Source organism: Silurus aristotelis, assembly GCF_946808225.1.
Source record: "Silurus aristotelis genome assembly, chromosome: 2".
Taxonomy (NCBI): domain Eukaryota; kingdom Metazoa; phylum Chordata; class Actinopteri; order Siluriformes; family Siluridae; genus Silurus; species Silurus aristotelis.
In genome coordinates this window covers 20,156,078-20,179,191 of record NC_139575.1, presented here as the reverse complement: position 1 = coordinate 20,179,191, position 23,114 = coordinate 20,156,078, and the positions used below count along the sequence as shown (strand labels likewise).

At 37.1% G+C, this 23,114-nt stretch overlaps 1 protein-coding gene across 1 annotated transcript in view; it reads left to right on the top strand.

Moving 5' to 3' along the window:
* Positions 1 to 17,434, top strand: part of LOC310718998 (copine-9-like) — a 95,490-nt gene extending 78,056 nt beyond the window's left edge. The window contains exons 11-20 of the mRNA XM_083528180.1: positions 666 to 741; positions 1,000 to 1,053; positions 1,175 to 1,236; positions 5,129 to 5,175; positions 5,758 to 5,939; positions 8,032 to 8,159; positions 10,655 to 10,757; positions 11,883 to 11,940; positions 15,255 to 15,328; positions 16,991 to 17,434. Of these exons, the coding sequence (XP_083384306.1) occupies positions 666 to 741; positions 1,000 to 1,053; positions 1,175 to 1,236; positions 5,129 to 5,175; positions 5,758 to 5,939; positions 8,032 to 8,159; positions 10,655 to 10,757; positions 11,883 to 11,940; positions 15,255 to 15,328; positions 16,991 to 17,182 (976 nt within the window). The 3' untranslated portion in view covers positions 17,183 to 17,434. The remainder of the gene's footprint in view (positions 1 to 665; positions 742 to 999; positions 1,054 to 1,174; positions 1,237 to 5,128; positions 5,176 to 5,757; positions 5,940 to 8,031; positions 8,160 to 10,654; positions 10,758 to 11,882; positions 11,941 to 15,254; positions 15,329 to 16,990) is intronic.
* The last annotated feature ends 5,680 nt before the right edge of the window (positions 17,435 to 23,114 follow it).

Here is a 23,114-nt window from a genome sequence, read left to right as displayed (position 1 = left end):
TATAGATGTAGGCTGCCTCAAATCCTTATGTCTCTTCATTAATCCCAGACAGACTCAATTATGTGTGTGGGCTTCATGTGGCCAAAACTATTACTTTCAGGACTTCCTGTTCTTCTTTACACTGAAGAATAAATTTGGGGCCATTAGACACCTCCTTGATGGTAATTGCATGATAAGTATCTGCATGAATTTCTCAGCATTCGAAACAGTATTAATTCTGACCAAATCCCATCTCCTTTTGCAAAATTGCAGCCCTGAACTTGCAAAGAACCTTCACCATGCTTCACTGCTGCCTGCAGGCACCCATTATAGTACCACTCTCCAGCCCTTCTGCAAATTATTATTTTTTTTGTTTAAACCAAACACTTCACATTTTGACTCATTAATCCAGACCACCTGCTTCCATTTTTCTGCACGCTAGTTCCTATGTTTTTGTGCATAGTTGAGTCACTTAGCCTTGTTTTCACATTAGAGGGATGGGACAGTAAATGGGTATGCCTTGGATAACTGGTTTCCTCCAATTCTTTGCTGATGGCACTACACATTAATAAGATTAAGATTTTTCTTCTATAGTAAAATGTTATAATTTACATGCCTTAAAAATGCAAGATTGCCATGATCCCAACATAATATAGATAATCTCTCCCTCTCACTTTCTTTTGCAGTCATGACTTTATTGGTGAGTTCACCACTAGCTACAGAGAGCTATCCCGAGGTCAGAGCCAGTTTAATGTGTATGAGGTAAGTGTGTGCAAAATGCTGGCTACATGCTACACATTATAATTCTCTTTCAGCCATATTGTAAACTCAGAATCATAATGGACCTGCCAAGAGATCACTTTCCAATTATTACATATTCATTTCTTAACACAGATCCACAAGATTTCATAACCAAAATATTAATGTGGAATAACCTGTTTTTAAACATTTTGAGAATGTGTCATGTAGTAATTAAATCAAGCCATTTTTTATTACATATATCTTTTCATATATTTATAGGTTTTAAATCCAAAAAAGAAAGGAAAGAAAAAAAAATATGTCAATTCTGGCACAGTAAGTATATATATATATATATGTATATATATATATATATGTTTAAACTTTCATTTTGGCTACATTTTCATTTTAAATGCCTGTGACTTAATAAAATGCTTCTTTCTCTCTCTCTCTGAAGGTGACATTGCTTTCCTTTAAAGTCGAATCTGAGTACACATTTGTGGACTTCATCAGAGGAGGGTAAGCAGAACGCTCATACCTTCTGATTTGTTTACAGCCTGTCCCAGCTCCTGATTTTCTTAAAATCCATAAAGTGCCACTAATATGTTTGTGCAGAAAAAACGAAAATGCTTGCACTTAAGCTTCATTTCCTGTTACCTGACAGTATACTATATTTTTATTACACTGTTTGCACTGTTTTTCCTTTTTTCTTGATGATTTTTTTTGTTTTTTAATAGAAGCAGAGATGAGTTTAGTTTTAGGAGTGAATACTGAAATGCAAAATAAAACCTTTGCTGATTTGATCATCTGTAAAATTTATATATCAAGAATTGCATATTTTGTGTCCTTATTAAGGTTTAATTTCTTCATAACTGACATGGTATTAAATCTCACTAGAAGTATACGTGAAATGTACACTGTAACAAAAATGGATGATTAATTTTAAAAGGCTGAACTAAATATTTTCTCAGATAAATTATTAATGTACGGTATATTGTATATTATAAACACATTAAGCCATGTAATGTTACACTGAGAAGATTAGGCCCTGTTTTAGAAAACTAATACCGATACCATGCAACATAGAACATCTCTAGGTAGAAGTATAGACACTAAATCCAAGGAATCCAAGGTTTTAGGACTCATATGGAAGTTTGATTCTTTTAGATAGAACAGTGATATGGGCTCAAATTGCTTTAGGACCTTTAGATAAGTCAGAGATATCATTGACCAGGTGTGAAATCAGAGGTTGGGGAAAAAGTTTTAAAATGTTTCAGCATCAGCCTTTGAGAAAAAGCCGGTGACATAAAGCAGGATTCAATATTATGTTAATTTTGTTGAACAGAACTTTGGAGCTGTACTTAGTATTTTGCTGCACTTGCTTGTGTAGGATGCCAAATCTACTCCCAAATTTTGGTAGGTGATTTCTTCCTCTAAGATACGTGATAGAAGCCAGCCACATTTGTTCAAACTGCTGCTCATGCTGCATCACAGGGAAGCTTAACACACTTGATAGAAAGCTCTATCCACCCTTTTCCACAAGCATGACCTCACAAATGCCTGCAGTTGGCTACTGTTACTGTGAATGAAGGGAGAGTGTATGCCATCTCTCCAAGAGAGCACTAATTTTGGTTCCTTGGATACCAATCACAAATTGCTGTGGCACATATAGGTTGATATGAAAAAAGATATCAGTCAAAAACATGTATCAAATGTATTAAAACACAAGTATCAAAAAACAAGAAACAAAATTAGGCCAAAGCACATGTACAATATAGGACCAATAAGAGAGACAATAGAATTGTGTCAGACATAGTAAAAATGCTCCAACTAGAGGCTTGAATGGACAGCATGTCACGGATAGACAAGGCCTCAGGAACCGGAAGTAAAACAGAGTGTCGTTTATTGGTCTTAAATATTCACACACAAGAGAGTATGAAACGAGACTGCAGGAAATGTCAGACTTAACTGAGTGCTTCACCCGAAGTGTAGCTAGGAGCATGGAAACTCAGTTAGTAAGAGTGGTAGGTAGTCCTATGGTCGTAAACTGTAGATCGGATGGTGAGTGAAGGGGAAGAGGGACCTTATAAAGGGGACGGGTAAATGGAGGACAGGTGTAGGTGATTAGTAGGAGGGAGAGGCTGAGCGATAGTGTTGAGTGTTGGAGGGAGGCATGACTGGTGGCTCTCTGACACAGCAATTATAAATGTTGATATTATTAGGTACTGTATTTTTTTTATCAGAACTATAACATCTGACTGAACTTCTTAAATAAAATGTATTATAAATTTGGTGGGCCTATAGTTAATGCTTATTATGCTAGCTAATAATAATTATTATTATTACTTTATTTCAGTGAAAATAAATCAAGAGAGAACTCAATGCACACTTGACACATGGCCCAGCAGGGAGCTACAATTGATTTATTTTCACTATGCAATGATTTCTGGGTGCAAAATAGACTGGGTATAAATTCTGCATTAGATTAATCCACACACAGGTGCTGCCACTCATTTATTACTAACTTACTTCATGGGTTCTCTTTCCTAATTCCATAACCCATGTACTTACTGCCTTACCAACCTCCACTGTTGGAGCGCTACAAAAGTTACAGTTACTGAAAGAGAGTTCAACAAAAGCCAAATATCGAATCTGATCTGATCTGAGCCAAATATTAGTCACAAAAATATTTAGCCAAACAATTAACCAACAAAATAACAAACAAGATAAAAAATAAAACTTTTACTAGAACACTAGAACGGAGTTATTTTGTCTGAAATGGTATCTGAGATTGATTGTGAAACAAGACAGTTATGAAGAACAGTATGTTGCAGTCGAGAGAGGCCTTGACACATGATCTTGATAGGCATTGATGTGAGTATGACTAGATAAAAGGGATGTGGAAAAAGGAACAAGGAATTGCATTAGACAGGTGACTTAGTTGAAGCAGGTAGATGAAATAAACTCATTTTCAGAGTGGCAATAAGACACAAACAACTGGACAAGCACACACCAGCGAGCCGTCACAGAACAAATCCTCCACGGTTCACTCAAGCAGAACGATGTTTTTGTTAGTAATGAGTTATAAAGGGGCACTGAACCCTGCTACACAAAAATAGGTTCTAGTAAATTACATCAGCAGTTCAATTCTCCAGTTTTGTCGAGTGTAAAAACCTACAGTGGCCCATGTGTGTCAGTTTTGCAAGATGTTGACTTCTGAAATTTCTTGCACTGGTTTAGTACATATAATGTGCATGTGCTGATATATGATAAGCTATATGATATATATCATATAGGGGTGGCCAACCCGCGGCTCTCGAGCCGCATGCTGCTCTTTGGCTAGTTTTATGCGGCTCTTACGTTCATATCGAAGTTTGTGTTTGTGGTTTTTTTAATGTGCGTGTTCGCTTCGCTTGATTACAATACGGTATTTTTAAGACTTCAATGATCTTGCCCCTACTGGGAAACTTTGTGGTATATTCATCTCACGCACATGCGCATTTCACAAAAATACCGTATTGAACTCAAGCGACGTGAAAACGCACATAAAAAAAACACAAACAAAGTCCTTGTTTTCTACCCTGAAACACGTGAAATCAAAGCATGGATCTGTTCTGACTGACACCCATGTGAAAGAATTGCTTCGAGTGGCAACAACGGAATACGAGGCAGATTTGAAGAGGATTATTCAAGGCAAGGAATGCCAAAAGTCCCACTAAGTAACATGCACAGTAAAAGAAAAACTATTGTAAATTATTATATTTTTGTTTGTGGAATTGGTTGAACTGAGAGTTTGTGTGTGTGAGACACACAATGTTCATTGTTGAAAATGACTGTCCTGTGGTCTTAGAACTGTAGGAGTCAATTTCTGTCATTATGTTGGTGTGTGACATTTACAATAAATCTGGCTGAGCAGAGGTTTGTGTGTGTGTGTGTGTGTGTGTGTGTGTGTGTGTGTGTGTGTGTGTGTTAAAGTAAGGGATGGGTGATGTTCATGTGTGCCCATGTGTATGATGTGGCTCTTTGCGGTAACACAGTAAAAAATGTGTCTCTCGGTCTCTGACTGGTTGGCCACACCTGATATATATGATTACATAATGTTTGTTAAACCAAAATGGATTTTCACCCTTTGAATTGGAACGCTGACAGCCTTCAGTGTTTGAATTTACTAACGCCCTTGTGGGTGAATTAGCACAAATCTCTACAAGCACATACCAAAATCTACTGGAACATTTTCCCAGAAGAGTCAAGGATATTAGAGCAAATGGGGACTAAATAGGCCTTGGGATGTTAAAAAGTACATGAATCTTATGGTCAGATGTCCACAAACATTGGTCTATTTAGTGTCTTAGGTAGAAGGAATCACAAACCTGTTTTTTGTAATAATGTGTACTGTATTTGGTCACAACAGGACACAACTCAACTTCACTGTGGCCATAGATTTCACAGCTTCAAATGGTAAGTAGCTATTAACACAACGCTTCATTTACTAATTTGAAAAATCTTTACAGCTGCAGTATTTGACAATGTTAAAATTAACAGTTCAGTCACAATTTGTATATTTAATGAATGATGAATGTTTCTTCTGGCTGCTGAAAATCTTTGCTGCACATTCAGTCAAAAAGCTTAAAGAAATACAAAATCAAATATAAAATAAAAGTAAACTGCAGGCAAGAATTGAAATACTTTATAAGCCGAAATAGGTTTGATGAACTCAACTCCTTCTATGCTTGAACATTAATATTCTCATTTCCAATTCATCTTTTAACATCTGGAAGGTACGAGAGTACTTCGTTGATTAAGCACTAATGAATTCATTAAGCATTAAATAGAGAAGTGAAATAAAATTTCATATTCTCACAAAACCTGGCAATGTCCCCCTTTAAAAGCTTTCTAAGCAGTCCGGATATCAGCTGATTACCTGGTTCTTTAATAGTGTTTAATTGCACATAATGGATGGATGGATGGACCAATATCTTTGTAAAAAAACTTTTTTTATATGTACTTATAACTAATATGTATTTTTTTCTGTGATCTCAGGTAACCCGGCTCAGCCAACCTCACTGCATTACATGAGTCCTTATCAGATGAACACCTACGCTATGGCATTGAAGGCAGTGGGAGAGATTATTCAGGACTATGACAGTGACAAGCTCTTCCCAGCATATGGATTTGGAGCCAAACTGCCTCCTGATGGCAAAATCTCCCATGCCTTTCCTCTGGTGAGATCACTATTATGAATCTGACTATTATGATTCTTTGGGCTCGGTCAAGTCTTCACTTTAATAATAATTAGTTACACAAAAACCCACCCTTGTTATTCTGAGAGTATAAGAAACGCTTTATGAAAAATAAAAACCCTTTATGTGAAATATGAAGTGATGCACAATGAGGTAACTGAGGAGTCTGCTTAAGCCCAGAGGCAAGATAGGCAGAGGAGAGGAGAGACAGAGTTGCTGAAAATGGTTTAAGAACAAAATGAAGCACAAAAGCACAGTCCACAAAACCAACCCCCCTTACCAAGGTTGAAGAGCTACATCTTTTGTAATAAAGCCAATAAAAGGCAAAAAGATGGGCTGAGGGAGACAAAACTGTTGAAATAAAGAGTTGTCCTTGAGCTCCGGATGTGCCTTGTCTCTATGCATGAGTAAAGGAACAAAGAAGGGATTAGGAGCAGAACATTTTGAGGAAACAATAAGAAAAATGTAAAGGGGGTTGGGTGGGGGGAAATATACATTCTAGTCTTTGAGGGCTGATAAATTAAGTCATTAATAAGATGACATGATATGTTTAATTAAATAAAACTATGTATTTACAATTCAAGCTAAAGAACTTTCCCCATTAACTTCAAGCTGTAATCACTTTTCTTAAATTAAAACCCACCTTAGTGTGACAGTATTTCAAACTGTGTCATGCTAAAGCAACTTTAATTATAACAATGACATATTCTGTAACAAACCATATCTTCCCTTTGTTCATGGATTCGAATTCTTAAAACACTTTTTACATTCCCTCTGTTTCCTCTTTTCTAGGTTAATGCAATAATAGGACAGAACCAAAGCATTCACACAGAATACAGAACAGAAGGACCCATGCATTGACCTTGAATTCACTCTGATCAGTGCTTTTTTTGTTTCTTTTTATTCATTTGTATTTATTCAGTTTATTCATTTGTGTTTTTTAAGAGATGTCAGTGTACTAAGTTCATTTTGATCAAATTTGATTCTGAAATTTGATGGAATGAAAAATGTTATTAAATAAGGAAATGTGAATGTCAGGATTAAAGATTCAAGATATTTATCTGCCCATGTGCAAATCCTGTGCAGATCGCTAAATGAAACTCTTAAGCTGAGACAAAGGTAAAACATTGAAAAAATCAGGCAGTACACAATATATTCTAATATAACACAAACAGCAAATACTAGTAACAACAGATTACAACAACAATAGATAGATAGATAGATAGATAGATAGATAGATAGATAGATAGATAGATAGATAGATAGATAGATAGATAGATAGATAGATAGATAGATAGATAGATATGTTTTTTTCAGCAATGCAGCCAAAGGAATACTCAAAATCTATCTATGAAATGTGATTCAGTTTCTTCTGAATTCAATCTCACACCCTCTTGCTCTTTGCTCGTGTAGGGTCAGGAGTTCACTTTCACCAGTGAGCAATCTAGCAGTCTAATAACCAGTCATATATGAGGTGCTTTAGTGGCTGCTGGAGGCCTGTATATACCACAATGTCATGAGGAACTCACACAACTAAAGAGCAGCTTAAAGTGATGAAATCTCTGGTCTTAGTGTTCTATAAATCCAAACACGACTTCAATACTACACTCTTTTCAGTGGCTTCCTGTAGCTGCCTGCAGATTTAAAACACTGATACATGTATAGAAAGCCAAAAACAAACCACCACCCGCTTATCTCAGTGCACTTATCTCAGCCTGCACTGCACCATGCGCTTTCTGATAGTCCAGTACTGTTGGACTGGTTTCTCAAGCTATCAGTGTACAAGGAAAGCATGCTTAAAGTCTTCTATCTGTTTCAGCACCTAGGTGGTGGAATGAACTCCTTACTGTCAGTCTTTAAATGACTGAAGACCTACCCAGAACAGTAGAAAAATTGATCTGTATGCATTTTTCTACTATATTACCTCATTAATATACTTTTTAGACTGATGTAGTCTTAGTTTGTGACAGTCAACCAGTATCAGAATGTATTTATAGTTCAGGACTTTAGAGCACGTCAATAAGTCGCTAAGGGCATCTGGAAAATAACCTAAATGTAAATGTATTTTCTTTAGAATGGTAACAGTGAGAATCCAAACTGTGTGGGGATAGAGGAAGTGCTGGAGGCTTACTTTCAAAGTCTCCGAAAAGTCCAGCTTTATGGACCAACCAACTTTGCCCCGGTCATTAACCAGGTAGCAAGGTAAGACACTGTGTGTGTGTGTGTGTGCGTGTGTGTGTGTGTGTGTGTGTGTGTGTGTGTGTGTGCGCAAGCGTGCATGCATGTGAGTGTTAGTTTGGATGTAGGAAAAGAGAGATATTTTGCCATTTAGGTAGATGGAGATTTTGCATTTTCGCCCTGTGGGCACACAGTGATGCTGAGCCAATCAGACACAGAACTAGTGGGACCCCTTACTGCCTGCTGTGCTGACTGTTATATTCAAACCTCATTCATTATCACCCACACACACACACACACACACACACACACACACACACACACACACACACACACATATATATATATATATATACATACAGTGAGGAAAATAAGTATTTGAACACTCTGCTATTTTGCAAGTTCTCCCACTTAGAAATCATGGAGGGGTCTGAAATTGTCATCGTAGGTGCATGTCCACTGTGAGAGACATAATCTAAAAAAAAAAATCCAGAAATCACAGTGTATGATTTTTAAACTATTTATTTGTATAATACAGCTGCAAATAAGTATTTGAACACCTAAGAAAGTCAATGTTAATATTTGGTACAGTAGCCTTTGTTTGCAATTACAGAGGTCAAACATTTCCTGTAGTTTTTCACCAGGTTTGCACACACTGCAGGAGGGATTTTGGCCCACTCCTCAACACAGATCTTCTCTAGATCAGTCAGGTTTCTGGCATGTTGCTGAGAAACACAGATTTTGAGCTCTCTCCAAAGATTCTCTATTGGGTTTAGGTCTGGAGACTGGCTAGGCCACGCCAGAACCTTGATATGCTTCTTACAGAGCCACTCCTTGGTTATCCTGGCTGTGTGCTTCGGGTCATTGTCATGTTGGAAGACCCAGCCTCGACCCATCTTCAATGCTCTAACTGAGGGAAGGAGGTTGTTCCCCAAAATCTCGCAATACATGGCCCCTGTCATCCTCTCCTTAATACAGTGCAGTCACCCTGTACAATGTGCAGAAAAACACCCCCAAAGCATGATGCTACCACCCCCATGCTTCACAGTAGGGATGGTTTTCTTGGGATGGTACTCATCATTGTTCTTCCTCCAAACACGTTTAGTGGAATTATGACCCAAAAGTTCTATTTTGGTCTCATCTGACCACATGACTTTCTCCCATGACTCCTCTGGATCATCCAAATGGTCATTGGCAAACTTAAGACGTGCCTGGACATGTGCTGGTTTAAGTAGGGGAACCCTCTGTGCCATGCATGATTTCAAACCATGACGTCTTAGTGTATTACCAACAGTAACCTTGGAAACGGTGGTCCCAGCTCTTTTCAGGTCATTGACCAGCTCCTCCCGTGTAGTTCTGGGCTGATTTTTACCTTACTTAGGATTATTGAGAGCCCACGAGGTGAGATCTTGCATTGAGCCCCAGTCCGAGGGAGATTGACAGTCATGTTTAGCTTCTTCCATTTTCTAATGATTGCTCCAACAGTGGACCTTTTTTCACCAAGCTGCTTGGCAATTTCCCCGTAGCCCTTTCCAGCCTTGTGGAGGTGTACAATTTTGTCTCTAGTGTCTTTGGACAGCTTTTTGGTCTTGGCCATGTTAGTAGTTGGATTCTTACTGATTGTATGGGGTGGACAGGTGTCTTTATGCAGCTAACGACCTCAAACAGGTGCATCTAATTTAGGATAATAAATGTAGTGGAGGTGGACATTTTAAAGGCAGACTAACAGGTCTTTGAGGCTCAGAATTCTAGCTGATAGACAGGTGTTCAAATACTTATTTGCAGCTGTATCATACAAATAAATAGTTTAAAAATCATATATTGTGATTTCTGGATTTTTTTTTTTTTTTTTACAATTTCAGACCCCTCCATGATATCTAAGTGGGAGAACTTGCAAAATAGCAGGGTGTTCAAATACTTATTTTCCTCACTGTATATATATATATATATATATATATATATATATATATATATATATATATATATATATATATATATATATATATGCATCAAGAAGAAAATTCAAGCTCTGTTTAAAAGCTTTTATTCTTTTAAAATCATATTATGTAAATTTTATCCAATTTACTTTTCCACACTAAATCTCATCTCATTAGGGGCTTTTTGTGGAGAATTAGTTATAAATATAGTGTAAAGTTTTGGATTTTTTTTTCATTGGTGAACTACAGCTAATAATTCCTCTGCTAAATAAAATATTCAGCCATGAGAAAACACAGATATGGAGATTTTAATAAAATCTATATTAATTCATGCTGATTCGTGACTGAATATTTAGCTACATGGGAGATATTTTGAAAGGTCAAAGTGACATTTGTACATTGCTTTCTGGTCTTTAGGGCATAATAAGTGTAAAAAGGATTCTACGTACTGCAAATTACTTCTGCAGAATGTTGCATTATGCATTATGGTTTTCACAATGCTGGAAACTTTCTGTAGAATAAAATCATTTTGTCCAGTAAAGTCCTTCATACTGCTTCCTCTTCACTCTGGGTGTGTTTCAGGGCAGCTCAGGAGGTGACCGATGGCTCCCAGTATTTTGTGCTGTTGATGATCACAGACGGAGTCATTTCAGACATGGTGCAGACCAAAGAAGCTGTTGTCAATGTGAGACAATTTGAATTTGAAAACTAAACCAGCATAATATGTAACATAAGTAAAGCTTGAATATACATAAACAGTGTATTCTAAATATATTGAAATACACCAAGAAAATAAGTTACTATGAGAAAAAAATATATAGGGTAGTGAACTTATAATTAGATTGCTAAATATCTACCGTAATTTCCGGACTATAAAGCGCACCCATATATAAGCCACACCCACTGAATTTGACAAAGATTTTTATTTTAAACATAAATAAGTCGCACCTGTCTATAAGCCGCAGGTGTCTACATTGAAACTAATGAACTTTACACAGGCTTTAACGGAAGACAGTGTCTGTTACACAGTGTAACGGGTCAAATATGTTGCGCTTCCTTTAGGAGCATAGCGGTATTTTGGGAATAGCCTGCCGCCGCATTTTTCCGCTATTACTGCATGTGTGCAAAACCGAGGAATATGTCCTTATTATTTTTTGATGCTGATTTATAGGTTTCTTTGACTAACCCTTAACGCTGTTGCCAAGTAAAATAAAAAAGCACGAGTTTTGGAAACCTGTCTGTGCTTATATGATTTCTGTTGCAACTGGAGTTGGTGAGCTCTCCCATGACTCAGACTCAACGCGTTACAACGGCTTGTATTTAAACAGTAGCCTACCAAGAAAGTCATTGTTCACTGTCTTCCTCCTTCCTTTCACAACAATTTATCTCGGGAGTTTATCTTTTGGCATCGTCGGGCGTTTAAGAAAAATGCTTTTTTCTCCTGATGCCGTGCAGCTCAGAACACAGGTGAGGTGCGTTTTTTCGTTTCCATTCGGAAATTTCATTGGTCTAATGTTATGGGGTTCAGTTTTTTGGCTTGAAGTTTGTGAAACCGGGAAAAACCCAGGAAAAATATATAAATAAGCCGCTTCGTTGTTTAAGCCAAAACGTGGGGAAAAAAGTAGCGGCTTATAGTCCCAAAAATACGGTACGTAAATAAGTATTATGTGTTGTTGTAAGAGCTCTTAGTTGATGCACATGCATAAATGGCATGTTTAGTTTTGATGGTTGCCACCATGTTTTCTTTTTTAAGCTTTCAAATAAAAAATGATTTATTTGATTGCACTTAATATTGTTGTTTTTTTATCAGGCTTCATCTCTACCGATGTCCATCATTATTGTGGGTGTGGGTCCGGCTGAGTTTGATGGTAAGTTTGCATTAAGTGTGTTTGATTGTAAGAGTGACAGATACCAGGTTTGCCCTTTGGTCATAACAAGATTAAAAAACTCACTTTCATATGCACTTAGATACACCATGTCACATACAGAGTGTAACATACTGCATCAGGTCTCCCCTCACAGCGAGTCTATGCTGCAAAAGTGCAGAACACGGTGCAAACTCTGTATCTGAATAATAATGAATGCTATCTGTGATACACACAGACACATGCCATGAATTATTTGTTTTGAAAAGCAAACATATTGTCAGACAGAGACACAATAAAAAGATTTCAGCTTAATAATTTGTAGACTTTTACTTACATTTTTAGTGTGCCTGTGAGACTGTTTCTTCACATAATCTCTATGTACTACATTTGCAGCGGAGATGCAAACAAAGGAAATAAAAGACACACCAAAAGATTTTGGGTAAATAAAAAAGCTGGAATTAGAATGTGAAAACCAAAACACTTTATATGAAACTTGTATAATCTTAGTCTAATGACTATTAAATAAATGTTTTGGAACAAATACAATTTTTGCAGTGTACAGTGAGGAAAATAAGTATTTGAACACCCTGCTATTTTGCAAGTTCTCCCACTTAGAAATCATGGAGGGGTCTGAAATTGTCATCGTAGGTGCATGTCCACTGTGAGAGACATAATCTAAAAAAAAAAATCCAGAAATCACAATATATGATTTTTAAACTATTTATTTGTATGATACAGCTGCAAATAAGTATTTGAACACCTGTCTATCAGCTAGAATTCTGACCCTCAAAGACCTGTTAGTCTGCCTTTAAAATGTCCACCTCCACTACATTTATTATCCTAAATTACATGCACCTGTTTGAGGTCGTTAGCTGCATAAAGACACCTGTCCACCCCATACAATCAGTAAGAATCCAACTACTAACATGGCCAAGACCAAAGAGCTGTCCAAAGACACTAGAGACAAAATTGTACACCTCCACAAGGCTGGAAAGGGCTACGGGGAAATTGACAAGCAGCTTGGTGAAAAAAGGTCCACTGTTGGAGCAATCATTAGAAAATGGAAGAAGCTAAACATGACTGTCAATCTTCCTCAGACTGGGGCTCCATGCAAGATCTCACCTCGTGGGGTCTCAATGATCCTAAGGAAGGTGAGAAATCAGCCCAGAACTACACGGGAGGAGCTGGTCAATGACCTGAAAAGAGCTGGGACCACCGTTTCCAAGGTTACAGTTGGTAATACACTAAGACGTCATGGTTTGAAATCATGCATGGCACGGAAGGTTCCCCTGCTTAAACCAGCACATGTCCAGGCACGTCTTAAGTTTGCCAATGACCATTTGGATGATCCAGAGGAGTCATGGGAGAAAGTCATGTGGTCAGATGAGACCAAAATAGAACTTTTGGGTCATAATTCCACTAAACGTGTTTGGAGGAAGAAGAATGATGAGTACCATCCCAAGAACACCATCCCTACTGTGAAGCAAGGGGTGGTAGCATCATGCTTTGGGGGTGTTTTTCTGCACATGGGACAGGGCAACTGCACTGTATTAAGGAGAGGATGACCGGGGCCATGTATTGCGAGATTTTGGGGAACAACCTCCTTCCCTCAGTTAGAGCATTGAAGATGGGTCGAGGCTGGGTCTTCCAACATGACAATGACCTGAAGCACACAGCCAGGATAACCAAGGAGTGGCTCTGTAAGAAGCATATCAAGGTTCTGGCGTGGCCTAGCCAGTCTCCAGACCTAAACCCAATAGAGAATCTTTGGAGGGAGCTCAAACTCCGTGTTTCTCAGTGACAGGCCAGAAACCTGACTGATCTAGAGAAGATCTGTGTGGAGGAGTGGGCCAAAATCCCTCCTGCAGTGTGTGCAAACCTGGTGAAAAACTACAGGAAACATTTGACCTCTGTAATTGCAAACAAAGGCTCCTGTACCAAATATTAACATTGACTTTCTCAGGTGTTCAAATACTTATTTGCAGCTGTATCATACAAATAAATAGTTAAAAAATCATACATTGTTATTGCTGGATTTTTTTTTTTTAGATTATGTCTCTCACAGTGGACATGCACCTACGATGACAATTTCAGACCCCTCCATGATTTCTAAGTGGGAGAACTTGCAAAATAGCAGGGTGTTCAAATACTTATTTTCCTCACTGTAAATCAGCACACTGCATCTTTGCAGAAGTTGGATGAATGTACAGTTAAGCCTTGCTGACACAATCCACTCAGCTCAGAGTTCAAGCATTTATTTTCCACTTGGTTGTGCTTGGATGCCACAAGAACTTGCAAGCATTGCATACTACTGTTTTCTTGTCAGAAAGTTTAATAAAACTTTATAATAACAGTGATGGAAGGACTTTTTGTCATGTCTGTTATGTCCTAACACATATTTTTAGACTAGAATGGCTGTAGGTTTTATTATTTACCCACAAATGTACTCACATATATATTTTCTATTTTTATGGGCTCTAAAGACTAATTAGTAAGTTTTAAGTCATTATTTTTTTATTATTTTCTCAGTAGTGTGGAAAAGTGCCAAATGTTTGTCAGTGGTACAGGTGTGATGAAAGTGCAGGAGGAAAAAACTTTTGGAAAGTGTCTTTAATTTCACTTTAATTTGAAACCACCTAAATCCATCCAGTGTACAAATCTTAATTGTGTTGGGAGTAGTCATGATTGCATTGTGCCCTTGGTCGTTTATCCTGCGTTGCATCATCGCTTTTGTTTCTCTGCTCCTCTTCATCTTGTCTCTGTCTCTGTGTCCTCAGCTGCCATCTGTCACCCACCACTCAAAGCCCCATAGTACCCACTGTCTCATTTACATACACACTTGGATCTCCACAATCGATACCATGATCCCTGAGGCATGCACACAAACGTACTCACAAACTCTGAGCACATTAACACACACTGTCAAACACACACTCTAAGGACACAACACACACAGCATAAGTACCCTCTCTTCCCTGGAGAAGCAGTGCTTAAGCCTGTGCCACCTCCGGAGACTGAGCTAACTGACATCTGCCTACAGCCTACACACACACACACACACACACACACACACACACACACACACACACACACACACACACACACACACACATACCCCAACAGATGCTCCCTCTCTCTGGCAGAAAACCACACAGAATTATAGCAATCACTATCAAAAGAGTAAACAATCTCCAACATTGACAGACGGTGCTGATATTCACACCATTTCAATACACTGTTAGAATATTAAAGTATGGAAATGATTGATGGTGACAGTGTGCGAAGATCAAACCAGTGTGTCTTCTCACCGCCAGCTATGGAGGAGTTGGATGGTGATGAGGTCAGAGTGTCATCTAGAGGACGGTTTGCAGAAAGAGACATTGTTCAGGTACAGTAATTTTCACTTACTCCTTTCTGTTGTGCCAATGCTCTGTCACAACACCGAGTCATTTGGCACAGTTTAAATAAATGGCTGAAACACTAGAAAATGTTTTACACAACAATACAATAATTCAAAGTCTTTGCAGTAGAACATATATCAGGGCTGTTAAAATTTTATTTGATTAAACCATTCAACGTTGTATTAAATATATAAGTATTTTGGGCTGAATGAAATGTTATAATGATAAAGTGTTTGTGTGATTAATTCAGCCTAGCAACAAATAGTGACATAAAAGCTGTTCATTAGAATGTAGCAAAATCATAAAAACAGTTTATTGAACATTTTGACTTTTAAAGGCCTGTGGTAGGTGTGCTGTTAAAGACACATTACTCTAGACATGTTATTGAATCTTTCATTCTCCACCTTCGAGTGCAGTCTCATATCTACAGACTTCAGCTATGAATCTCCCAATCCCCAGGGGAATTTCCTTAGCCTAGATTGAATTGGAGAGAAAAGGCGGCTTGAGTGCAACAGACAGGTGTGTGTGTGTGTGTGTGTGTGTGTGTGTGTGTGTGTGTGTGTGTGTGTGTTTACTTTGTTCTACCAACATGTAAGTTTTAATAGTGATGAAGTCTAGTACTTTTATTCGGCAGAATGTAACATTTCAGTCCACTTGCTGATGCAATTTACCAAGATGTCAAATTACTTTCATACATCAGACCTTTTTGGTTAAATCTTTTAGTTCCTGTGTGGTGCTTATTGCTGCCTCTCTTAAGCTTATATGCTAGAATGGATAACCTCTACTGACTATACTGCAAAGATTGTGGATTAATGGAGTTGGCACAAGGGTTCTCTTTCTAAAACCAATTCAAAGAAGCAGCACTGCATTATGACAGTTGTCGTTTGAACTCTAGTTAGAATTGTTTGTGTTGGTCAGATGAGACCAAAATAAAATGTTATGTTTATGCATGCCAATGCCATGTGTGGGTAATAAAGGAAAACTGCATGCAAAGAAAATCACCTGATACCCACTATGATATATATGGCCGGTGTAACAGGAGCTCTTGATGCCCTCATTAATTCTGATGAGTTTTCGGATTGTTGCCAGTGTCATTAGGTAATATTTTGGACATCAAAATTATTAACAGAAATAGTCTAAGAAACAAATATTTGTTACATATAAAATGTTTTATATTTCAGAAAAAAAACACAACTAAGCTAAAAAAAAAAAAAAAAAAAAAAAAAAAGAACATGGCGAGCATATCTGAACAAAAATAATAACGGCAGGAACAGGCAGGATTGCTCAGGATTACTTCAGGAGTGGGTGTGAGTAGGATTTAAAAAACAGCCCTATGTGCAATCGTAATTGAAATGTTCTGCAAGCTAGTTAAACTAGTTATATATTACAGTAAAAGGCTCAGTGCTCTCAGGAGAGTTTTCACCAAATATGAAATGTGTGGGTGCTGGTAAATTTGGAACCAGTGTTTTTTCCACAACATAGGAAAACATAAAATTAATATAAGATTATCTAACCTCCCCATATGATTAGGCTCATCAGATCATTTGTTATTCACATGTTATTCTATTATAGTTCCAGTTATTTTTTATAAGGTGTGATAATTGTGGTATAGAATGAATATATTTTTTCCTTTGTCTTTCCTCGATCAGTTTGTTCCTTTTCGTGACTACATCGACCGCTCTGGAAACCAGATCCTGAGCATGGCTCGGCTGGCTAAAGATGTTCTAGCAGAGATCCCTGACCAGCTGTTGTCCTTCATGAAGAGCAAAGAGATTGAACCGCGTCCCGCCCCCCCTTCCGCCAGCATGCCCAACAAACTCCCTGTCAACATGCGCATATGAGCATCCGCACATTTTCCCATCTGACAAATGTTAACACTGATAAAGGCTTGGCAAGAAAACAACTTTGTGCAACCACATAAAAAAAAAAGTTTCATTATCTACAAATCTTTAATCTCTTTTTAACCTACATGTCATTTCTCATGTTAGAATATTCCACAGATTTATAGAAAGACAAAATGTTTTAATAAAAACTGAAAGCAAAATAAAGTAAGGAGAATGAAGACAAAGCAAGAACAGAGAGTAAGTGGAGTGAGTGGGCAGATGAACTCCTGTTCTGTCCCAAAAAGTGATGACCCTCAACATACCTAGAACGGCAAAAAATAATTACCCATTGGCCAATCTTTATTAGTACAGTTCTTTATCAACTCAAAGTGACCAAAAGAAGAACATGAACTATTAAACCATATAACCACATACACATAACCACATATTAACAACTAATAATGACATATTAAACATAGCCTTTGTGCATGTGTTCTGAATAAATTGAAAGAATATAGCCTAAATATTTCCTAAAGAATACTTAATGTATTTAGGGGAGAAGTCTTCTAAAACCACACTTTGGGAATTTAGCAAACTCGCAGGAACCTTGCTGGAAGAAAGAGAGACAGGCAAGAGTTCACCCAGCAGAGCTTTATTTACTTTTATTTTCATCCCACAGTCTTTCTGTCTTTCTGCCTTTCCACTTGACGTCCGCCAGCCCCCCCATCTGTGGATCGGCTCGCCTTTTCCCCGGCGTCCACCTATCTTACTCACAAATCGGCACGCTTTCCATTTTTTCACGCCTTCCCCTGGCGTCCGCCTGCATTGAGTCACCGTTCAGCGACCCTTCAGCCTGTCTCTGCTTGGTGTCTCTCTCCCCGAGGCTGGGGACTCACTTCTCTTTATTGGCGTAGCCGGACTTAAACAGAGAGCACTGGTTAGTCTCATCAGCTAAAGGTGTTTCTTACTGTTACTTCTGTCCGGGTCTACTGTTCCTTCTGTCCGGGTCTACCCTCCACTTGCTCACCGCTGGCACATACCCCCAACGATCGACTGCGGCGTCAGCGGCAGCACTCCTCCTTGGACTGGTCCTGCTCCCTCCGTGGCGAAGTCTCCCTGGCGTCATACCCCCACCACGGGGTTTCGGCACCACTGTAACAAACTTACTGTTTCCATGCTGGAAAAAAGAGACAGAAAATAGTCCACTAAGCAGAGGTTTCTTTATAAAAAAATTTTTTTTTACTTTTCCGCTTGACGTCCGCCGGCGCCCACTCGCGGATCGGCCCGCTTTTCTCCGGCGTCCGGCCATTACACTTGCGGATCGGCACAATTTCTCTTTCTAACGCATGCTTGAGTTTCAATGCAGACCGGCACGCCTTTTCCTAGTGCCTGCCCGAGTGCACTAGCCGGCCGGCAAGTCTTTCACGCTCAGTCACCGTTTGACAACCGTTCCGCTCGACTCTGCTTGATAGCGCTCTTCCTGAGGCTGGTGTCTCTCTTATCTTTACTGGCATCACTTGACTGAAACAGAGCGCACTGATTAGTCTCATCAGATGCAGGTGTTTCTTACCGCTCGTTCCGTCCGGCTCCGCCCTTCACTCGATCACCGCTGGCACAGGGAACCTTAACAAACCTCTTCTTCCTAGATTCTCACATAGAGAAATGTTTTGTTGATTAATGATTGGATGTTGGTAATGTCTCTTGGTGAGACAAAAAAAAAGAACTAAAAGACAGAACTATCAGCCTTCATACACTGTCTAGATACTGTATTCCATTCTTCTTAGATTTATTTCCTTGACTTCACAGCTGCAAACCTTCACACTGAAAGTCCAAATGGCACACCCAAATTTCCTTGGTCTAGACTATGTTTGATTTTCGAGAGACTCCTACAGACTTCAAGTGACTCTATTTCTTTTTACCAAGACGTCTGTTTCTATTCACGTCATCTCTCTTGTTACACTCCCAGAGTATAATCCTCCACGACTCTCTTCATATGAATGAATTCTTTCTCGGCTTTGACCTTCCTTTCAGCCATAACCTGGGAGATTTTACCAGATGAATAATGTATTCTGGCATTAGCTCTGAAGGATCAAATCTCGCTGGTCTTTAAGAGCTTGCAGTGTCTCTGTTGGCTGTTTAGAATTAAAACAGAGCATGCAGCAAAACAGAATGCACAAGGGCCGAACACAGAAGCCTGAGTCTAGACTACAAGGGCACCTTCAAACATTATTTGTTTCAATGCAAAATGTAGCCGAAGAGTGAATAAGAGTGAGATGAAGGAGAATGCGATCACAACTACCACTTGAAAATGTAGCACAGGGCCATTATGTTAATTTTAGGGGATTCAAAATATGCCTCTTCTTCTTTGCAAATGAATGCAAAATTATTCTAGTCTTTCTCAATCTCCATGTCACTGACTCCTGCTCTAGATGAATGTAAGAGTTCATGCCCCAAATATATTGGCTGTTCTGTCTCTGGCTGCTGATGTTGCTTTGATACAAATTGATTGTTGATGCATAGATAAACTACATTCTTGGCATTTTTCTGTAAATATATAGTCCAAAAGTTTCCTGTTCTTGGCTAACAGAATTGAAACCCAATGTGGTCTTCAATTAGGTAAATTTCATCTGTTTTGAGGTATTTCCTAAAGGGTAAAATGCTTTTTTGCTCACCATGATTGTAAAGAGTGGTCTTTTGAGCTATCATAGTCTTCCTGTCAGCTTGAAAGAGTCTGAGTCCTCTGAGCTCTCTCATTAACAAGCCATGTTTGCTCTCAGAACTGGAGGTTTTTATTTACCATTATGATCTAAACTTAAAATCTAACAAATTACCAATGGTACAAAGCCTGTCAAAGTTCACATCTAGTTAAAAGACAATGCTAATAGACTGTTCCAAATAAATGTATGGTAAAATTGTAATCTAATTTCATCTTTCTCTGATTTTAGGGGAAAATTTTAACAAATTAAATAGTGCTAGACAGAGTGTGTTATTTATTATCTCCCAAATTAGATTTTGCTGTATGCTGTTTTAGTTATATGTTTATTTAAATACAATGCCACTGCCAAAAAATTTGAAATGTTTTATTAAACAAGAGTAAACTGTGAGGACAGCTGGGTTTTACCTTAACTGTATTTATGTGAAGAACTCTTTTAATTCATAAATTAACTAATTCCTCTATGTTACAAATGATTTTTTTAAAGAATATTCTGAGCGTGTTTCTGTTTCAGAGCAGGGGGTACTTAACTGACTTTGTAACTATTTGTAATATATTGCAGATTATGATATTGCATGGTATCAAAGGGGACCATTAACGCAAAATATTTTGTTGTTCTTACAAGTGTGTACTAATATATATATATATATATATATATATATATATATATATATATATATATATATATATATATATATATATATATATATATATATATATATATACATGCAATGGATATAAAAAAGTTACACATCCGTTATATAATGATTGGTTTTTGTGCTGTTAAAAATTAATTATGATTTCTTCATAATTTTTTTTTACAAATTTGTTACAATATCTTGAAGCACCTCTTGATTTTATCACTTTGTTTTTGGAGTTTATCAGCATGGCACATACTGACGTGCCAATATTTTCCAACTTTTTCTTGAAAAAACCTTTACATCCATTAAATTGTAAAGGTGTCTCCTGTGCACAGCCCACTTTAGGCCACCCCACAGACTTATTTTTTTGTTAAATCCTCTGGTTTAGGTAATCCAAAAACGATGACCTTTGTTTGGCTACAATATTGATTTTTTAAATTAAATTTGTGCTTTGAGTCATTATCATGCTATTATGTGAAATTACAGTTCACCTTTAGTTTACTAGTCACCTGAAGATTCAGCACTAAAACCAACTGGTAAGTATTTATTATTCCCTAGACCTTGACAAAAGCCCCCGTTCTGCCTGGAGACAATGAGAAATCGCATTGATGACAGCTGTACGATAATTACTTTTGTACATGAGATAGAATTTGATTTATTCATTCTAAAAACAGCCACATGCTCGTTTATGACAGGATTTCGCACTCTACGCAAACTGGTTATTGTACCTTTTTTGTTGTTTTACATTTTCTTTTTCTCAAAATGTTTTTGATTGTTTTTCGCTTAATTCTATATGTTGTAATTTCACACTGAGTGAAACTTTCTGACATAATCAACCTTGGTATAACAAAACCTGACATACACTTAAGGATGTGTTGCCTTTTTATATCTATTATATAGCTAGCACACAATATTGGTTTTCTATAAGAGTTTAATTCTGTATATTTTGTCCTTGACTTTTGTTGTGTATAATACATACTCTGTGGAAATTGCATAATATGGTAGAATATGGTACAAAATGCAATGTAGTTTGCTGCAAATATATTTCTCTAAATATTTACATAATACATTCAATAATAGCTTTAGCATGCAGCTTTAGCTGATTTTCAATGATGTGTAGTTATTTTAATTTTCTATTCCACATTTTGTATTTTTGCATGACTATTTAAATGTTTCTCAAGTATGCATTAAAATAGCAGTTTATTGTTTATTTTGTGCACCTTGTCTAAAAGCATAAAAAAGCATGCACAGAACAGAACTCCCCTATACAATGTTATTCAAGACCGGAGTACATAATGTTTATTTTTTTATTTTTTTGACAGTATTTACTTTTGTCAGTAAATATTAGTTTGTCTAGCAGTTTCCTTGCCATGCCACATTAAACTATGCTTACTCTGAAGAACGTTTTGTTGGACTACTGTGTGCATACATCATCATACCAGTTGCACAATTCTTGTGAGATGCCATATTTGTCCTGGGTTAGAATTTGTATTTACAAACGGAAAAACTACAAATAACCAAGGTGTAGGTACAGTATATTATTTAGTGTGTTGTGTTAGTGAACACAAATCAGTCCATTCTTCTCTAGTACATTTTGTTGTAGATCAATTTAATATTCTCTAATTATAATTAGATTATAATATATTAATATCTATAAAATTCACCCAAAATTGCATCTATTTAACATAGGTTTACAGTCTGTAACACCAGTACCTACAGTCCATTTAGTTGTTTGTCTCCCAAATGTTATAACTAAAGTTGGTATATTATTAGAATATGATTATACATTTACAAAAAAGAGTCTTACATTACATTTTGCATTCAAGTGTGGTATTAATGATTAAAATGAATTAAAAGATATATATGCTTCATCACAGGCATAAAAATAGGTCCAATCCTTTTAAATGCCCATTGTCTCATTTCTCTATTCTGTTATTTGTTCCTATGATCAGTGATCTTTCTCTCTCTGCTGTTTTAGCGCTCATTCTTCTATTCCCTCATTCTTTTCTCTTATCACTCTCTCCTCTTCTTCTCTTAAGCAGCCACATTTTGAATGTGAAGAGATGGCACAGTATATTATAAAAATGGAGCCTTTCTCAGCTGTATTCTATACTCTATAAGCGGTGTTACAATCTCTTGATATATGGATGACTTCTACAGCAATATAGTGAAAATTGAAAGTGTGTATAATATATGGACATTTCTTTAAGCAAAAAAAAAAAAAAAGGACTGTCATAAAGATCGAGCTTCATACACAGCAACACATATGCATAATTTGGAAATGTTTAATTAGCAAGTGAAATAAGTAATATCACTGTCATTATAAACCAGTTATGTGTAAAGGTTTACACTTTTATGCATAATTATCAGTTATGAGATCAAAAAACTTTCCAAATTCCTTTGAAATAGTAGAATGTTTCTACTATTATGCTGTCAAGTTTGCTTATGCTATATATATATATATATATATATATATATATATATATATATATATATATATATATATATATATATATATATATGAGAGTAACAATCAGTACAAATACACCGATTTGATTCATTATTATTATTATTATTATTATTATTAATAGTAAAT